Here is an 18,659-nt window from a genome sequence, read left to right as displayed (position 1 = left end):
AGCGCTCAATAAATACGATTGAATGAATGAATGAATGAATCCCCTGGGCCTCTATCAGTCAATCATCCGCTGTTCGATAGGGACCGTCTCTCTATGTTGCCAACTTGTACTTCCCAAGCGCTTAGTCCGGTGCTCTGCACACAGTAAGCGCTCAATAAATACCATCAGTTGACTCATTCATTCACTCAATCGTATTTATTGAGCGCTTACCATGCGCAGAGCACCGTACTAAGCGCTCGTAGAGGGCAGTACCGCAGAACTAGCCCGCCGGTTCCTCCTCTGGGAGCCCGGTCCCCCACCCCTCCGCTCTCCCAAGCCTCCCCCTCTCATTCATTCAATCGTACTTACTGAGCGCTTACTGTGTGCTGAGCGCTCTCCGCGCCCCTTCGCCCTGGCCCCCGGCTCACGCTCCCCTCCCCTCCTCCACAGCAACTGAACGCCATCATCGCGGCCTCCATGTCGGTCAAGTCTTCGGACAAACTCCGCAACATCCTGGAGGTGAGGGGGGCCAGGCGGGATCCGGGCCTGCCGCTCCCAGAGATGTTGGGTCCTCCCCTCCCCACAGCCCCTGTATTTATATATTTGTACAGATTTATTACTCTATTTTATTTAATAATAATAATAATGGCATTTGTTAAGAGCTTACTATGTGCAGAGCACTGTTCTAAACGCTGGGGGTGGATACAAGGCGATCAAGTTGTCCCACATGGGGCTCACAGTCTTAATCCCCATTTTACAGAGGAGGTAACTGAGGCTCAGAGAAGTTAAGTGACTTGCCCAAGGTCACACAGCAGACATGTGGCGGAGCCGGGATTCGAACCCATGACCTCGGACTCCAAAGCCTGGGCTCTTCTCCACTGAGCCACGCTGCTCCTCGATTCTACAGATTTATTCTATTTCGTTACTATGTTTTGTCGTCTGTCTCCCCCTTCTAGCCTGTGAGCCCGCTGTTGGGTAGGGCCCGTCTCTAGATGTTGCCGACTTGGACTTCCCAAGCGCTCAGTCCAGTGCTCTGCACGCAGTAAGCGCTCAGTAAATACCACCGACTGAACGAATGGATCCCCTTAGAGAAGCAGCGGGGCTCCGTGGATAAGAGCCGGGGCTTTGGAGTCGGAGGTCATGGGTTCAAATCCCGGCTCTGCCTATTGTCAGTGGGCAAAGTCACTTCACTTCTCTGGGCCTCAGTTCCCTCATCTGGAAAATGGGGATGAAGACTGGGAGCCCCCCCGTGGGACAACCTGATCACCTTGTATCCCCCTCCCAGCGCTTAGAACAGTGCTTGGCACGTAGTAAGCGCTTAACAAATACCATCATCATCATCCCCTGCAGATCGTGCTGGCTTTTGGCAACTACATGAACAGCAGCAAGCGAGGCGCAGCCTACGGCTTCCGGCTGCAGAGCCTGGACATGGTAAGCCCAAGGCCCGCCCGGTGCCAGCCCCGGGGAGGAAACCCACGGGGTGCGGCAATCCGGGCACTGAGGGCCTCCTCCGGGGGGTCTTCCCTGATGAATCTCCCACCTCCTACCTCATGTTAATAATAATAATGGCATTTATTAAGCGCTTACTATGTGCAAAGCACTGTTCTAAGCGCTGGGGAGGCTCACAGTCTTAATCCCTATTTTACAGATGAGATAACTGAAGCCCAGAGAAGTGAAGTGACTTGCCCAAAGTCACACAGCTGACAACTGGCAGAGCTGGGATTTGAACCCATGACCTCTGACTCCAAAGCCCGTGCTCTTTCCAGTGAGCCACGCTGCTTCTCATATTGCTGCTGCTTCTCTTATATCCATGAGAAGCAGCGTGGCTCAGTGGGAAGAGCCCGGGCTTTGGAGTCAGAGGTCATGGGTTCGAATCCCAGCTGAGCCAATTGTCAGCTGTGTGGCTGTGGGCAAGTCACTTCTCTGGGCCTCAGTTCCCTCATCTGGAAAATGGGGATTAAGACTGTGAGCCCCTCGTGGGACAACCTGATCACCTTGTAACCTCCCCAGCGGTTAGAACAGTGCTTTGCACATAGTAAGTGCTTAATAAATGCCATTATTATTATTATTATTATTATTATACGCCAGCGATTTCGCATCTCCCAAACCTCCTGTACTTATCCCCTTACCCCTACCTGGTAGAGTTGACAGATCGGTCAGTAGGGACCGTCTCTATATGTTGCCAACTTGTACTTCCCAAGCGCTTAGTACAGTGCTCTGCACACAGTAAGCGCTCAATAAATACAATTGAATGAATGAATGAATGAATTTATTTTAGCATCACTAGCCCGGGAGCTCCTTGAGGGGCAGAGCTCGTTCCCACTATCATTTGTTTGTTTTATGGTATTTGATGAGCACCTACTATCCCGTCTCCGCTAACTGTCAGCTGTGTGACTTTGGGCCAGTTACTTCCCTTCTCTGTGCCTCAGTTACCTCATCTGTAAAATGGGGATGAAGACTGTGAGCCCCCCGTGGGACAACCTGATCACCCTGTTATCTCCCCTAGCACTTAGAACAGTGCTTTGCACATAGTAAGCGCTTAATAAATGCCATCATTATTATTATTATTATGGGTCAGGCGCTGTACTAAATGCAGGGGTAGATAATCAATCGCTGGTATTTGTTGAGAAGCAGCGTGGCTCAGTGGAAAGAGCATGGGCTTTGGAGTCAGAGGTCATGGGTTCAAGTCCCGGCTCCGCCAATTGTCAGCTGTGTGACTTTGGGCAAGTCACTTCACTTCTCTTGGCCTCAGTTCCCTCATCTGTAAAATGGGGATGAAGACTGTGAGCCCCCCGTGGGACAACCTGATCACCTTGTAACCTCCCCGGCGCTTAGACCAGTGCTTTGCACATAGTAAGCGCTTAATAAATGCCATCATCATCATTATTATTATTAATCCCCATTTTCCAGATGAGGTAACTGAGGCCCAGAGAAGTGAAGTGATTTGCCCAAAGTCACCCAGCTGATAATTGGCGGAGCTGGGATTTGAACCCATGACCTCTGACGCCAAAGCCCGGGCTCTTGCCACTGAGCCACATTCAGAACCCAAGTCCTTCTGGCTCCCAAGCCCATGCTCTATCCCCTAAGCCATGCTACTTAATAATAATAATAATAATAATAATGATAATAATAATGGCATTTATTAAGCGCTTACTATGTGCAAAGCACTGTTCTAAGCACTGGGGAGTTTACAAGGTGATCAGGTTGTCCCACGGGGGGCTCGCAGGCTTAATCCCCATTTGACAGATGAGGTAACTGAGGCCCAGAGAAGTGAAGTGACTTGCCCTAATAATAATAATGATGGCATTTATTAAGCGTTTACTATGTGCAAAGCACTGTTCTAAGCGCTGGGGAGGTTACAAGGTGATCAGGTTGCCCCACGGGAGGACTCACAGTCTTCACCCCCATTTTACAGATGGGGGAACTGAGGCACAGAGCAGTCAAGTGACTTGCCCAAAGTCACACAGCTGATTTGAACCCCTGATTTCTGACTCCAAAGCCCGTGCTCTTTCCACTGAGCCACTAATCCTGGCTCCGCCACGTGTCTGCAGGATGACTTTGGGCAAGTCACTTCACTTCTCTGAGCCTCAGTTACCTCATCTGTTAAAAGGGGATGAAGACTGTGAGCCCCACGTGGGACAACCTGATCACCCTGTATCCTCCCTAGCGCTTAGAACAGTGCTTTGTACATAATAAGCGCTTAACAAATGCATCCCAAGCGCTTAGTACAGTGCTCTGCACACAGTAAGCGCTCAATAAATACGATTGATTGATTATTATCATTATTATTCATTCATTCAGTTGTATTTATTAAGCCCTTACAGTGTGCAGAGAACTGTACTAAGCGCTTGGGAAAGTACCATAAGAGAAGCAGCGTGGCTCAGTGGAAAGACTACAGACTTGGGAGGCAGAGGTCATGGGTTCAAATCCTGGCTCCGCCAATTGTCAGCTGGGTGACTTTGGGCAAGTCACTTCACTTCTCTGGGCCTCAGTTCCCTCATCTGGAAAACGGGGATGAAGACTGTGAGCCCCACGTGGGACAACCTGATCACCCTGTATCCCCCCCCACAGTGCTTAGAACAGTGCTTTGTACATAGTAAGCGCTTAACAAATGCATTATTATCATTATTATTCATTCATTCATTCAGTTGCATTTATTAAGCCCTTACTGTGTGCAGAGAACTGTACTAAGCGCTTGGGAAAGTACCATAAGAGAAGCAGCAGGCTCCGTGGAAAGACTACAGACTTTGGAGGCAGAGGTCATGGGTTCAAATCCCAGCTCCGCCAATTGTCAGCTGGGTGACTTTGGGCAAGGCACTTCACTTCTCTGGGCCTCAGTTACCTCATCTGGAAACTGGGGATCAAGACTGTGTTGCCCCATGTGGGACAACCTAATTACCTTGTATCCTCCCAGCGCTTAGAACAGTGCTTTGCACATAGTAAGTGCTTAACAAATACCATCATTATTATTATTATTATTCTCTGGGTCTCAGTTACCTCATCTGGAAAATGGGGATGAAGACTGTGAGCCCCACGTAGGACAACCTGATCACCCTGTATCCTCCCCAGTGCTTTGCACAGAGTGAGCGCTTAACAAATGCCGTCATTATTATTAGCACCATACAGCAATAAACGGTGACATTCCCTGCCCACAATGAGCTCATAGTCTAGAAGGGGGGGAGACGGACAGCGTGGCTCAGTGGAAAGAGCCCGGGCTTTGGAGTCAGAGGTCATGGGTTCGAATCCCGGCTCCGCCACATGTCTGCTGTGTGACCTTGGGCAAGTCGCTTAACTTCTCTGAGCCTCAGTTATCTCATCTGTAAAATGGGGATTAAGACTGTGAGCCCCACGTGGGTCAACTTGATCACCTTGTATCCCCCCCCCCAGCGCTTAGAACAGTGCTCTGCACATAGTAAGCGCTTAACAAATGCCATCATTATTATTATTATTACAAAAAAATAAAGTGATGGATCTGGACATAAGCACTGGGAATTGGGGGAGGAACAAAGGGAGCAAGTCAGGGGGATGCGGAAGGGAGTGGGAGATGAGGAATATTGTTTTCCCCCCCCCTGCAGCTGCTGGAGATGAAGTCGACGGACAGGAAACAGACGCTCCTTCACTACCTGGTGCGGGTGATCGGGGAAAAATACCCGCAGCTCACGGGCTTCCACGCGGACCTCCACTTCTTGGACAAGGCGGGAGCAGGTGCGTGGGTCGCCCCTCTCCCTGGAGGCTGGGGAGGGGGTGGACTGGCGACGAGGGGGCCATTCATTCATTCAATCGTATTTATTGAGCACCTACTGTGTGCAGAGCACTGTACTAAGCGCTTGGGAAGTCCAGGTTGGCTTTGATTCGATTTCCTGCTCCCATGATGGAGGCCCAAAATTGACTGCAGTGGTCAATTGCTGAGTATTTATTTATATTATATTATATATATAGCCCACTGTTGGGTAGGGAGGTCAATTCCTGAGTATTTATTTATATTATTTATATTATATATATATAGCCCACTGTTGGGTAGGGACCGTCTCTATATGTTGCCAACTTGTACTTCCCAAGTGCTTAGTACAGTGCAATCAATCAATCAATCATATTTATTGAGCACTTACTGTGTGCAGAGCACTGTACTAAGCGCTTGGGAAGTCCAGGTTGGCTTTGATTCGATTTGCTGCTCCCATGATGGAGGCCAAAATTGACTGCAGTGGTCAATTGCTGAGTATTTATTTATATTATTTATATTATATATATATATAGCCCACTGTTGGGTAGGGACCGTCTCTATATGTTGCCAACTTGTACTTCCCAAGCGCTTAGTACAATGCTCTGCAATCAATCAATCAATCGTATTTATTGAGTGCTTACTGTGTGCAGAGCACTGTACTAAGCGCCTGGGAAGTCCAAGTTGGCTTTGATTCGATTTGCTGCTCCCATGATGGAGGCCCAAAATTGACTGCAGTGGTCAATTGCTGAGTATTTATTTATATTATGTTATATATATAGCCCACTGTTGTGTAGGGAGGTCAATTCCTGAGTATTTATTTATATTATTTATATATATATAGCCCACTGTTGGGTAGGGACCGTCTCTATATGCTGCCAACTTGTACTTCCCAAGCGCTTAGTACAGTGCTCTGCAATCAATCAATCGTATTTATTGAGCGCTTACTGTGTGCAGAGCACTGTACTAAGCGCTTGGGAAGTCCAAGTTGGCTTTGATTCTATTTGCTGCTCCCATGATGGAGGCCAAAATTGACTGCAGTGGTCAATTGCTGAGTATTTATTTATATTATATTATATATATATAGCCCACTGTTGGGTAGGGAGGTCAATTCCTGAGTATTTATTTATATTATTTATATTATATATATATAGCCCACTGTTGGGTAGGTACCGTCTCTATATGTTGCCAACTTGTACTTCCCAAGCGCTTAGTACAGTGCTCTGCAATCAATCAATCCATCGTATTTATTGAGCGCTTACTGTGTGCAGAGCACTGTACTAAGCGCTTGGGAAGTACAAGTTGGCAACATATAGAGACGGTCCCTACCCAACAGTGGGCTCACAGTCTAAAAGACTGCACACAGTAAGCGCTCAATAAATACGATTGATTGATTGATTGATTGATTGATAGCCCACTGTTGGGTAGGGAGGTCAATTGCTGAGTATTTGTTTCTATTATTTATATTATATAAATATAGCCCACTGTTGGGTAGGGACCGTCTCCATATGTTGCCAACTTGTACTTCCCAAGTGCTTAGTACAGTGCTCTGCACACAGTAAGCGCTCAATAAATAGAGAAGCGGCGTGGTTCAGTGGGAAGAGCCCGGGCTTTGGAGTCAGAGGTCATGGGTTCGAATCCCTGCTCTGCCAATTGTCAGCCGTGTGACTTTGGGCAAGTCACTTCACTTTTCTGGGCCTCAGTTACCTCATCTGTAAAATGGGGATTAAGGCTGTGAGCCCCACATGGGACAACCTGATCCCCTTGTATCCCCCCCAGCGCTAAGAACAGTGCTTTGCACATAGTAAGCGCTCAATAAATATGAATGAATGAATGAATGAATAAATATGATTGATTGATTGATTGATAGCCCACTGTTGGGTAGGGAGGTCATTGCTGAGTATTTATGTATATTATTTATATTATACATATATAGCCCACTGTTGGGTAGGGACCGTCTCTATATGTTGCCAACTTGTACTTCCCAAGTGCTTAGTCCAGTGCTCTGCACACAGTAAGCGCTCAATAAATACGATTGAGTGAACACATAGAGATGGTCCCTACCCAAAAGTGGGCTCACAGTCTAGAAGGGGGACACAGAGAACAAAACATATTAACAAAATAAAATAAGTAGAATAGACACATACAAGTAAAATGAATGAATAAATAGGGTAATAAAGCCGTACAAATATATATACATATATACAGGTGCTGTGGGGAAAGGAAGGAGGGAAGGCGGGGGGGATGGAGAGGGAGAAGCTGGACGCCCTCCCATTGTTTCAAAAAATCAATCAATCAATCAATCAATCAATCGTATTTATTGAGCGCTTACTGTGTGCACAGCACTGTACGAAGCGCTTGGGAAGTACAAGTTGGCAACATATAGAGACGGTCCCTTACCCAACAGCGGGCTCACAGTCTAGAAGGGGGAGAAAGAGAACAAAACCAAACATACTAACAAAATAAAATAAATAGAATAGATATGGACAAGTAAAATAGAGTGATAAATATGTACACACATCTATACATATATACAGGTGCTGTGGGGAAGGGAAGGAGGTAAGATGGGGGGGATGGGGATGGAGAGGGGGACGAGGGGGAGAGGAAGGAAGGGGCTGAGTGTGGGAAGGCCTCTTGGAGGAGGTGAGCTCTCAGTAGGGCCTTGAAGGGAGGAAGAGAGCTAGCTGGGCGGATGGGCAGAGGGATTGGGGGCATTCCAGGCCCAGGGGATGACAGGGGTTTTCTTCCCCGCAGTGTCCCTGGACAGCGTCCTGCAAGACGTGCGGGCCCTGCAGAAAGGCATGGAGCTGACCCGGCGGGAGTTCATGCGCCAAGACGACAACCCTGTGCTCAAGGACTTCCTCAAGGCCAACGGCGACGTCATGGAGAAGATGCTGGCCGACAGCAAGACCGCCCAGGTGGGGGCTGGGGGCAGAGGGGCCTACCGAGGCCCGGTCTCTGCCCTCCCGGGGGATCTGCCGATGCCCACCAAGTCAGGCTGGGAACCGTCAGAGGCGGGCGGGAAAAGGAGGGATCTGGGTGGACAGGCCCCGTGGCGATGCCCGGCGCTGAATGGCGATGCCCGCAGGAGGCCTACGAATCCGTGGTGGAGTACTTTGGTGAGAACCCCAAGACGACGCCCCCCTCCATGTTCTTCCCGGTGTTCAGTCGCTTCATCAAGGCCTACAAGGTACGGGGCTGGGGGCCACCCGTGGGTGGGCAGGAGTCCTGGGGGGCACGCAGGCTGGGGCGGGCTCCGGAGAGGCGGGTCCCAGGGGATGCTGGGGCAGGGATGACCGTGGACAGGTGGCAGGAGGGGCCGGCTCCGGGTTCCCGGTTGCCCCGACCCTTCGGAGAAGCAGCGTGGCTCAGTGGAAAGAGCCCGGGCTTTGGAGTCAGAGGTCATAGGTTCAAATCCCAGCAACGCCAACTGTCAGCTGGGTGACTTTGGGCAAGTCACTTAATTTCTCTGTGCCTCAGTTACCTCGTCTGAGCCCCCTCCATCCCCCGTCTTACCTCCTTCCCTTCCCCACAGCACCTGTATATATGTTTGTACATATTTATTACTCCATTTGTTTATTTTACTTGTACATATCTATTCTATTTATTTTATCTTGTTAATATGTTTGGTTTTGTTCTCTTTCTCCCCCTTCTAGACTGTGAGCCCACTGTTGGGTAGGGACTGTCTCTATATGCTGCCAACTTGTACTTCCCAAGCGCTTAGTCCAGTGCTCTGCACACAGTAAGCACTCAATAAATACGATTGATGATGATTACTGTATTTATTTATTTATTTTACTTGTACATATCTATTCTATTTATTTTATCTTGTTAATATGTTTGGTTTTGTTCTCTTTCTCCCCCTTCTAGACTGTGAGCCCACTGTTGGGTAGGGACTGTCTCTAGATGTTGCCAACTTGGACTTCCCAAGCGCTTAGTACAGTGCTTTGCACACAGTAAGCGCTCAACAAATACGATTGACGATGATGATTACTCTATTTATTTTACTTGTACATATCTATTCTATTTATTTTATCTTGTTAATATGTTTGGTTTTGTTCTCTTTCTCCCCCTTCTAGACTGTGAGCCCACTGTTGGGTAGGGACTGTCTCTATATGTTGCCAACTTGGACTTCCCAAGCGCTTAGTACAGTGCTCTGCACACAGTAAGCACTCAATAAAGATGATTGATAATGATGATGATTACCCTATTTATTTTACTTGTACATATCTATTCTATTTATTTTATCTTGTTAATATGTTTGGTTTTGTTCTCTTTCTCCCCCTTCTATCATCATCATCATCAATCGTATTTATTGAGCGCTTACTATGTGCAGAGCACTGTACTAAGCGCTTGGGAAGTACAAATTGGCAACATATAGAGACAGTCCCTACCCAACAGTGGGCTCACAGTCTAAAAGGAGGAGACAGAGAACAAAACCAAACATACTAACAAAATAAAATAAATAGAATAGATATGTACAAATAAATTAAATAAATAAATAGAGTTTAAAAAAAATATGTACAAACATATATACATATATACAGGTGCTGTGGGGAAGGGAAGGAGGTAAGATGGGGGGATGGAATGGGGGACGAGGGGGAGAGGAAGGAAGGGGCTCAGTCTGGGAAGGCCTCCTGGAGGAGGTGAGCTCTCAGCAGGGCCTTGAAGGGAGGAAGAGAGCTAGCTGGGCGGATGGGCAGAGGGAGGGCATTCCAGGCCCGGGACTGTAAGCCCACTGTTGGGTAGGGACTGTCTCTATATGTTGCCAACTTGTACTTCCCAAGCGCTTAGTACAGTGCTCTGCACACAGTAAGCACTCAATAAATACGATTGATGATGATGATTATTTATTTTACTTGTACATATCTATTCTATTTATTTCATCTTGTTAATATGTTTGGTTTTGTTCTCTTTCTCCCCGTTCTAGACTGTGAGCCCACTGTTGGGTAGGGACCGTCTCTATATGTTGCCAACTTGTACTTCCCAAGCGCTTAGTCCAGTGCTCTGCACAGTAAGCGCTCAATAAATACGATTGATGATGATGATGATGATTATTTATTTATTTTACTTGTACATATCTATTCTATTTATTTTATCTTGTTAATCTGCTTGGTTTTGTTCTCTTTCTCCCCCTTCTAGACTGTGAGCCCACTGTTGGGTAGGGACTGTCTCTAGATGTTGCTAACTTGTACTTCCCAAGCACTTAGTACAGTGCTCTGCACACAGTAAGCGCTCAATAAATACGATTGATGATGATGATGATGATTACTCTATTTGACTTGTACATATCTATTCTATTTATCTTGTTAATATGTTTGGTTTTGTTCTCTTTCTCCCCCTTCTAGACTGTGAGCCCACTGCTGGGTAGAGACTGTCTCTATATGTTGCCAACTTGTACTTCCCAAACGCTGAGTCCAGTGCTCTGCACACAGTAAGCGCTCAATATACGATTGATTAAAATGGGGATTAAAACCGTGAGCCCCCCGTGGGACAGCCTGATCACCTTGTAACCTCCCCAAGTGCTTAGAACAGTGCTTTGCACATAGTAAGCGCTGAACAGATACCATCGTTTTTATTATTATTCCAGAAAGCGGAGCAGGACGTGGAGCTGTGGAAGAAGCAGGAGGCGGCGGCGGTCTCCGAGGAAGGGCCGGACGCCCCGGGGAAAGCTGAACTCAAGGAACCCAAGGTCAGAACTGGGGTGGCCTTCCGGGCAGGCGGGAGTTGGGGGGGACGGCAAGACCTGCCAGGCTGGGCCCCCCCCGGTGACCCACCCCTTCCCGCTCTGCAGTCCCCCACCCACAAAGCCCGACGGCAGCAGATGGACCTGATCTCGGAGCTGAAGAGGAAGCAGCAGAAGGAGCCGCTGATCTATGAGGGTGACCGGGATGGGGCCATTGAGGACATCATCACCGGTGAGGGGGGCTTGGGAGGACTTGGGGGGGACCCCGGGATCTGCCTCTCAGTTTCTCCTCCTCCTCCTCCACCTGTCTGCCTGTCCGCTCTACCCAGGGTCCCACCCCTTCCTCAGACGGTTCAGCCAGTCGGTCGTGTTTATTGAGCGCTTACTGTGTGCACAGCATTGTACGGAGCGCTCGGAAGAGTACACAGACACATTCCCTGCCCACAACGAGGTTACAGTCAAGAGGGGGAGACGCACGTTAATAGAGAGAAAGAAATGACGGTTATGGGTGTAAGTGCTGTAGGGCTGGGAGCGGGAATGAATAAAAGGAGCAAATCAGGGAGATCAATCGATCAATCAATCGTATTTGAGTGCTTACTGTGTGCAGAGCACTGTACGAAGCGCTTGGGAAGTACAAGTTGGCAACATATAGAGACAGTCCCTACCCAACAGTGGGCTCACAGTCTTAAAGGGAGATCAATCAATCAATCGTATTTATTGAGTGCTTACTGTGTGCAGAGCACTGTACGAAGCGCTTGGGAAGTCCAAGTTGGCAACATATAGAGACAGTCCCTACCCAACAGTGGGCTCACAGTCTAGAAGGGAGATGCAGAAGGGAGTGGGAGAAGAGGAAAGGGGGGCTTAGTCAAGGCCTCTTGGAGGAGATGGGCCTTCAAGAAGGCTTTCATTCATTCAATCGTATTGATTGAGCACTTACTGTGTGCAGAGCGCTGGACTAAGCGCTTGGGAAGTCCAAGTCGGCAACATCTAGAGACGGTCCCTGCCCGACAACGGGATCACAGGCTAGAAGGGGGAGCTTTGAAGGGAAGGAGAGTAATTGTTGCGTGTGAGGAGGGAGGGAGTTCGGAGACCGGTTTACCCCACTCCCACCAAATCCAACCCACGGAGGGGCTTTCCCGGCTGTCGGACTGGATGTGAGCCAGCAGCCCCTCAGACGTCCCGCCTCGCTTCCCCATCCCTTCCCCGTTCTTGGGAAGCTCAGGCCGTGGGGCCAGTGCCTCCATGCTATGGGGCTGCAGGGTCCCAGCAGCCTTTGGAGGAAACACCGGGATGGGAAAACGGCCACTGAAGGGAGCCTGGACTTGGCCTGCCAATCAACACCTCAATCAATCGTATTTATTGAGCGCTTACAGTGTACAGAACATAGTACAGCGCATAATGGACCCATTCCCTGCCCACAACGAGCATACTGTCTAGACGGAGGTCTGTCAGAATCACCGGCCACACCACCACAGGGCCCTCAGTCCCACCCCCCGCCCCCGGCTCTGGATTATGCCTCTCCATCTGCCTCATTTCCTGCTGCTGCTCTGTCTCTCTTTCTGTCTTCCCCCGACCCCGCGCCCACCCACCGTCCCCCTAGTCCTGAAGACCGTGCCCTTCACGGCACGAACGGGCAAGCGGGCATCTCGGCTCTTCTGCGAGTCCAGCTTCAGTGATGAGAGTCCCCTCTAGCCCCTTCCCCCAGCCCGGAGGTAACCCCCATCCCCTCCCGCACCCAGGGAGCAAATGCCACCTTACCCTGCTGGGCTCTGGTCCCTCCTGGCAGCGACGGGGTGGGGGTATTGGGTTCCAGTCGCCCCCGGCTCACTTCTGGTTCCAGACCAGCGACGAGGCTGCTCGCATGTGCAGCCGGTGGGTGGGGGGTGAGTGGGTGTCCTCCCCCAGTCCCACCCCCACCCCAGAGGAGGGCACAGATAGGCCCACTACCCAGTGGGTCCTGAGTGCCCCATGTGGGCCAGAGATTTCCTCCTCTCTGCCTGGGCAGGCTGGTGGGAAACTGGAGGCCTGGCATCGCTGCCCTGTCCTCTTGGGCAAACCCACTCTTGGCACCACTTTGAGCTGCATAAACCGTCTCTCTCTCTCTCTTTCTCTCCCCCGACCCAGATCTGCGGAGCCAACCCTACCGGGCCGACGTAGGCCGCCGCAGCGGCCGCAGGAGGGGCCCGGGCCCGCCCCTGCAAGTAACCTCCGACCTCTCGCTGTAGGCCGCAGAGCTGGGGTCCGGAGCCTCGCGTCCGGGCTGACCCCTCGGGAGGGCCGGACCCAGGCCGGGGCTCCTCGGCCCCTCCGCGGAGGTGGGCAGGGAGGGCTGGGCCGGACTCTGCTCCTCCCAACTCTGGCCCGCATCCTCCATGCTGCACCTTCGCTCCGGGCTCCCTCTCTCCCCGCCGGCCCCTGCCCAATGGGTCAAGGGGGAGCCCTGCCCTCTCTGCAGGTGAGCCATGGCCCCTGCTCTGGGCTCTGCACTCTGCCCCCCTCCCCCGGGGGGGCTGCATAGCTTGACCCCCCCCACCCCGACCCCCGCGACGGTAGTGACCGCCCCCCGCCCCTGCCCCTCTCAAAAGCCATACCCAGCTGCTGCCGCTTCCACTGCTGAGCGGTCCGCTGGGAACCCAGCCTGTAATTTATCAGATGCCTTGTCCCCCCCCCGAACCCACCCGCCTCAGAGCAATCGCACCCGCTGGGATCTTATTTTTATACGGAGCCTGCCCCGGCTCAGCCAATAAACTGGTTTGGAAGATACCGCTTTGACTCATTGTATAATAATAATAATAATGACGGCATTTGTTAAGCGCTTACTATGTGCCAAGCACTGGGGAGGATGCAAGGTGATCAGACTTCTAAACTGTGAGCCCGTTTCTAGACTGTGAGCCTGTTGTTGGGTAGGGACTGTCTCTATATGTTGCCAATTTGTACTTCCCCACTGTTGGGTAGGGACTGTCTCTATATGTTGCCAACTTGTACTTCCCAAGCGCTTAGTACAGTGCTCTGCACACAGTAAGCGCTCAATAAATACAACTGATTGATTAGTACAGTGCTCTGTACACAGTAAGCACTCAATAAATAAAATTGATTGATTGATTAGTACAGTGCTCTGCACACAGTATGCGCTCATTAAATATAACTGAATGAATGAATCAGGTTGTCCCACGTGGGGCTCACAGTCTTCATCCCCATTTTACAGATGAGGTCACTGAGGCACAGAGAAGTTAAGTGACTTGCCCAAAGTCACACAGCTGATAATTGGCGGAGCTGGGATTTGAACCCATGACCTCTGACTCCCAAGCCTGGGTTCTTTCCACTGAGCCACGCTGCTTGTATCTAGGCCCCTCCGCCTTCCCCCCGCTGTAATAATAATAATAACAATTGTCATATTTGCTAAGCGCTTACTACGTGCCAGACACTGTTCTAAGTGCTGGGGTAGATATGAGCTAATCGGGTTGGACACAGTCCCTGTCCCACACAGGGCTCACGGTCATCATCATCGTCATCATCAATCGTATTTATTGAGCGCTTACTATGTGCAGAGCACTGTACTAAGCGCTTGGGAAGTACAAATTGGCAACATCTAGAGACAGTCCCTACCCAACAGTGGGCTCACAGTCTAAAAGGGGGAGACAGAGAACAAAACCAAACATACTAACAAAATAAAATAAATAGAATAGATATGTACAAGTAAAATAGAGTAATAAATATGTACAAACATATATACATATATACAGGTGCTGTGGGGAAGGGAAGGAGGTAAGATGGGGGGGATGGGGAGGGGGAGGAGGGAGAGAGGAAGGAAGGGGCTCAGTCTGGGAAGGCCTCCTGGAGGAGGTGAGCTCTCAGTAGGGCCTTGAAGGGAGGAAGAGAGCTAGCTTGGCGGATGGGCAGAGGGACTGGGGGCATTCCAGGCCCGGGGGATGACGTGGGCCGGGGGTCGATGGCGGGACAGGCGAGAACGAGGGATGGTGAGGAGATTAGCAGCGGAGGAGTGGAGGGTGCGGGCTGCGATGGAACAAGGAGAGAAGGGAGGGGAGGTAGGAGGGGGCCAGGGGATGGACAGCCTTGAAGCCCAGGGTGAGGAGTTTCAGCCTGATGCGCAGACTGATTGGTAGCCACCGGAGATTTTTGAGGAGGGGAGTAATATGCCCAGAGCGTTTCTGGACAAAGATAATCCGGGCAGCAGCAGGAAGTATGGATTGAAGTGGAGAGAGACACGAGGATGGGAGATCAGAGAGAAGGCCGGTGCAGTAGTCCAGACGGGATAGGATGAGAGCTTGAATGAGCAGGGGAGCGGTACGGATGGAGAGGAAAGGGCGGAGCTTGGCAATGTTGCGCAGCTGAGACCGGCAGGTTTTGGTGACGGCTTGGGTGTGAGGGGTGAATGGGAGAGCGGAGTCGAGGATGACACCGAGGTTGCGGGCTTGTGAGACGGGAAGGATGGTAGTGCCGTCAACAGAGATGGGAAAGTCAGGGAGAGGGCAAGGTTTGGGAGGGAAGAGGGAACTGAGGCCCAGAGAAGAAAAGCGACCTGCCCAAGACCACACAGCAGACAAGTGGCAGAGACGGGATTAGAACCCAGGGCCTTCTGACACCCCGGACTGGGCTCTATCCTTTAGGCCACGCTATTTATCTAAGGTGCTAGCCCATCTCAGCCTTACCCCCGTCTCCTCTTGGCTCTACCACCCCTGAGGTGGCACCCTTCAGGAGGAGCCCAGGGCAGTCCTTGGGAGGGCTTAGGGTCGTACAAAAATAATAATCACAATTAATAACGATTGTGGTATTTGTTAAGCACCGACTATGTGCTAGACACTGTGTAAAGCGCAGAGTAGATACAAGTTACTCAGTTTGGACACAGTCCCTGTCCCACATGGGGATCACAGTCTTAATCTCCATTTTATAAAGGAGGGAACTGAGGCACAGAGAAGTGAAGCGACTTGTTCAAGGTCACACAGTAAACACGTGGCAGAGTCAGGATTAGAACCCATGACCTTCTGAGTCCCAGGCCTGGGCTCTAGCCACTAGAATAAACTGTAATCACACTGCTTCTTTACAAATCAACAGCATCAGCAGATACGTGAGCCTGTGAGCCCACAGGCTGTTAGACTGTGAGCCCACTGTTGGGTAGGGACTGTCTCTATATGTTGCCAACTTGTACTTCCCAAGCGCTTAGTACAGTGCTCTGCACACAGTAAGCGCTCAATAAATACGATTGATTGATCGATACGTTCCCTGACCAGAAAGAGCTTACATACAGATAATTATAATAATAATGATAATAATGGCATTTGTTAAGCGCTTACTATGTGCCAAACACTGTTCTAAGCGCTGGGGTAGATAAACGGTAACCAGGTTGGCCTGTGGGGGCTCACAGTCTTAATCCCCATTTTACAGATGAGGCACAGAGAAGTGAAGTGACTTGCCCTAGGTCACACAGCTGATAAGTGCCCGGCACTGTACTAAGTGCTGGAGTGGATACAAGCAAGCAAACTGGGTTCTACACCGTTCCTGCCCCGCATAGAGCTTACAGTCTTAATCTGTCATCTTAAGCGCTTAACAAATACCAACATTATTATTATTATTATTATTATTATTATTATTATTATTATTAATCCCCGTTTTATAGATAAGTTAAGTGAGGCCCAGAGAAGTGAAGTGACTTGTTCAAGGCCATAGGGCAGACAAGTGGAGGGTCAGGAGAGCTTAGTTTGGGGCTCAAAATCCTGAGGCCCGGGTCGGGGCGGGGTGGGGGGTGAGGTCATTTCCAGCTGGGTCAATCAATCAATCAATCAATCAATCATATTTATTGAGTGCTTACTGTGTGCTGAGCACTGTACTAAGCGCTTGGGAAGTCCAAGTTGGCAACATATAGAGACAGTCCCTACCCAACAGTGGGCTCACAGTCTAAAAGGGGGAGACAGAACAAAACCAAACATACTAACAAAATAAAATAAATAGAATAGACATGCACAAATAAAATAAATAAATAGAGCAATAAATATGTACAAACATATATACATATATACAGGGTCTGGACATCCCTCTGGCAGCCCCCCAATCCCGGGACCCATTTCCCAGGACACTGGGGTTGGGCCATTCTGCGGCTCTGTCTCTCTGCCAATAATAATAATGATGGCATTTGTTAAGCGCTTACTATGTGCCAAGCACTGTTCTAAGCGCTGGGGGGGTTACAAGGTGATCAGGTGGTCCCACAGGGGGCTCACAGTCTTCTAGCTGTGAGCCCCCTTTAGACTGTGAGCCCACTGTTGGGTAGGGACTGTCGCTATATGTTGCCAACTTGTACTTCCCAAGCGCTTAGTACAGTGCTCTGCACACAGTAAGCGCTCAATAAATACGATTGATTGATTGATTCTAGCTCTGTCTTCAGAGCCGGCCCCCAATAATAATAATAATAATAATGTCATTTGTTAAGCGCTTACTATGTGCCAAGCACTGTTCTAAGCGCTGGGGAGGTTACAAGGTGATCAGGGAAGGGGCTCACAGTCTTCTAACTCTGTCTTCAGAGCCGGCCCCCAATAATAATAATAATAATAATAATGGCATTTGTTAAGCGCTTACTATGTGCCAAGCACTGTTCTAAGCGCTGGGGAGGTTACAAGGTGATCAGGGAGGGGGCTCACAGTCTTCTAGCTCTGTCTTCAGAGCTGGCCCCCAATAATAATAATAATAATAATAATGGCATTTGCTAAGCGCTTACTATGTGCCAAGCACTGTTCTAAGCGCTGGGGAGGTTACAAGGTGATCAGGTTGTCCCACGGGGGTCTCACAGTCTTCTAGCTCTGTCTTCAGAGCCGGCCCCTAATAATAATAATAATAATAATAATAATAATAATGGCATTTGTTAGGCACTTACTATGTGCCAAGCACTGTTCTAAGCACTGGGGCGGGGGGGAGTACAAGGTAATCAGGTTGTCCTACACGGGGCTCACAGTCTTAATCCCCATTTTACAGATGAGTTAACTGAGGTCATTAAGTGAGAAGTTAAGTGACTTTCCCGAAGTCACCCAACACACAAGTGGCGGAGTTGGGATTAGAACCCATGACCTGCTTATTTTTTTTTTTAATTACCACGCTAATATTCCCCCCTCCAAACTGAATTCGGAGTACAATGAGAAGCAGCCTGGCTCAGTGGAAAGAGCCTGGGCTTTGGAGTCATTGGTCATGGGTTCCAATCCCGGCTCCACCAACTGTCAGCTGTGTGACTTTGGGCAAGTCACTTTACTGCTCTGTGCCTCAGTTCCCTCATCTCATCATCATCATCATCAATCGTATTTATTGAGCGCTTACTGTGTGCATAGCACTGTACTAAGCGCTTGGGAAGTACAAGTTGGCAACATATAGAGACAGCCCCTACCCAACAGTGGGCTCACAGTCTAAAAGGGGAAGACAGAGAACAAAACCAAACATACTAACAAAATAAATGGGGATTGACTGTGAGCCCCCCTTGGGACAACCTGATCACCTTGTATCCCCCCAGCGCTTAGAACAGTGCTCTGAACATAGTAAGCGCTTAATAAATGCTATTATTATTATTATTATTACAAGCAGCAGTCTCCCAGAATGTTCCCCTAATGCCAGAGCTTGGCACGTCAGCGGGGCGAGGAGAGGGGCCCCCCCGGTCCCCCGGCGCCCTTGCCCTGGGGCCCAGCCCTGCCTCAACGGGACTGGTCATGGGTCAAGCGCTCAGTACAGTGCTCTGCACACAGTAAGCGCTCAATAAATACGATTGAATGAACTGGTCACACC

General features: G+C 49.8%; 1 protein-coding gene across 1 annotated transcript in view; it reads left to right on the top strand.

Moving 5' to 3' along the window:
* FMNL1 (formin like 1) overlaps positions 1 to 13,085 on the top strand; it is a 130,588-nt gene extending 117,503 nt beyond the window's left edge. The window contains 9 exon segments of the mRNA XM_038754724.1: positions 430 to 498; positions 1,330 to 1,410; positions 5,055 to 5,184; positions 7,952 to 8,115; positions 8,286 to 8,387; positions 10,788 to 10,889; positions 10,992 to 11,115; positions 12,484 to 12,595; positions 13,008 to 13,085. Of these exon segments, the coding sequence (XP_038610652.1) occupies positions 430 to 498; positions 1,330 to 1,410; positions 5,055 to 5,184; positions 7,952 to 8,115; positions 8,286 to 8,387; positions 10,788 to 10,889; positions 10,992 to 11,115; positions 12,484 to 12,575 (864 nt within the window). The 3' untranslated portion in view covers positions 12,576 to 12,595; positions 13,008 to 13,085.
* Positions 13,086 to 18,659: the final 5,574 nt, after the last annotated feature.

This window comes from Tachyglossus aculeatus, chromosome 11 (assembly GCF_015852505.1).
Source record: "Tachyglossus aculeatus isolate mTacAcu1 chromosome 11, mTacAcu1.pri, whole genome shotgun sequence".
NCBI lineage: Eukaryota > Metazoa > Chordata > Mammalia > Monotremata > Tachyglossidae > Tachyglossus > Tachyglossus aculeatus.
The sequence above is the reverse complement of the archived record's forward strand: the minus strand, read 5'-3'. Positions and strand labels throughout refer to the sequence as shown.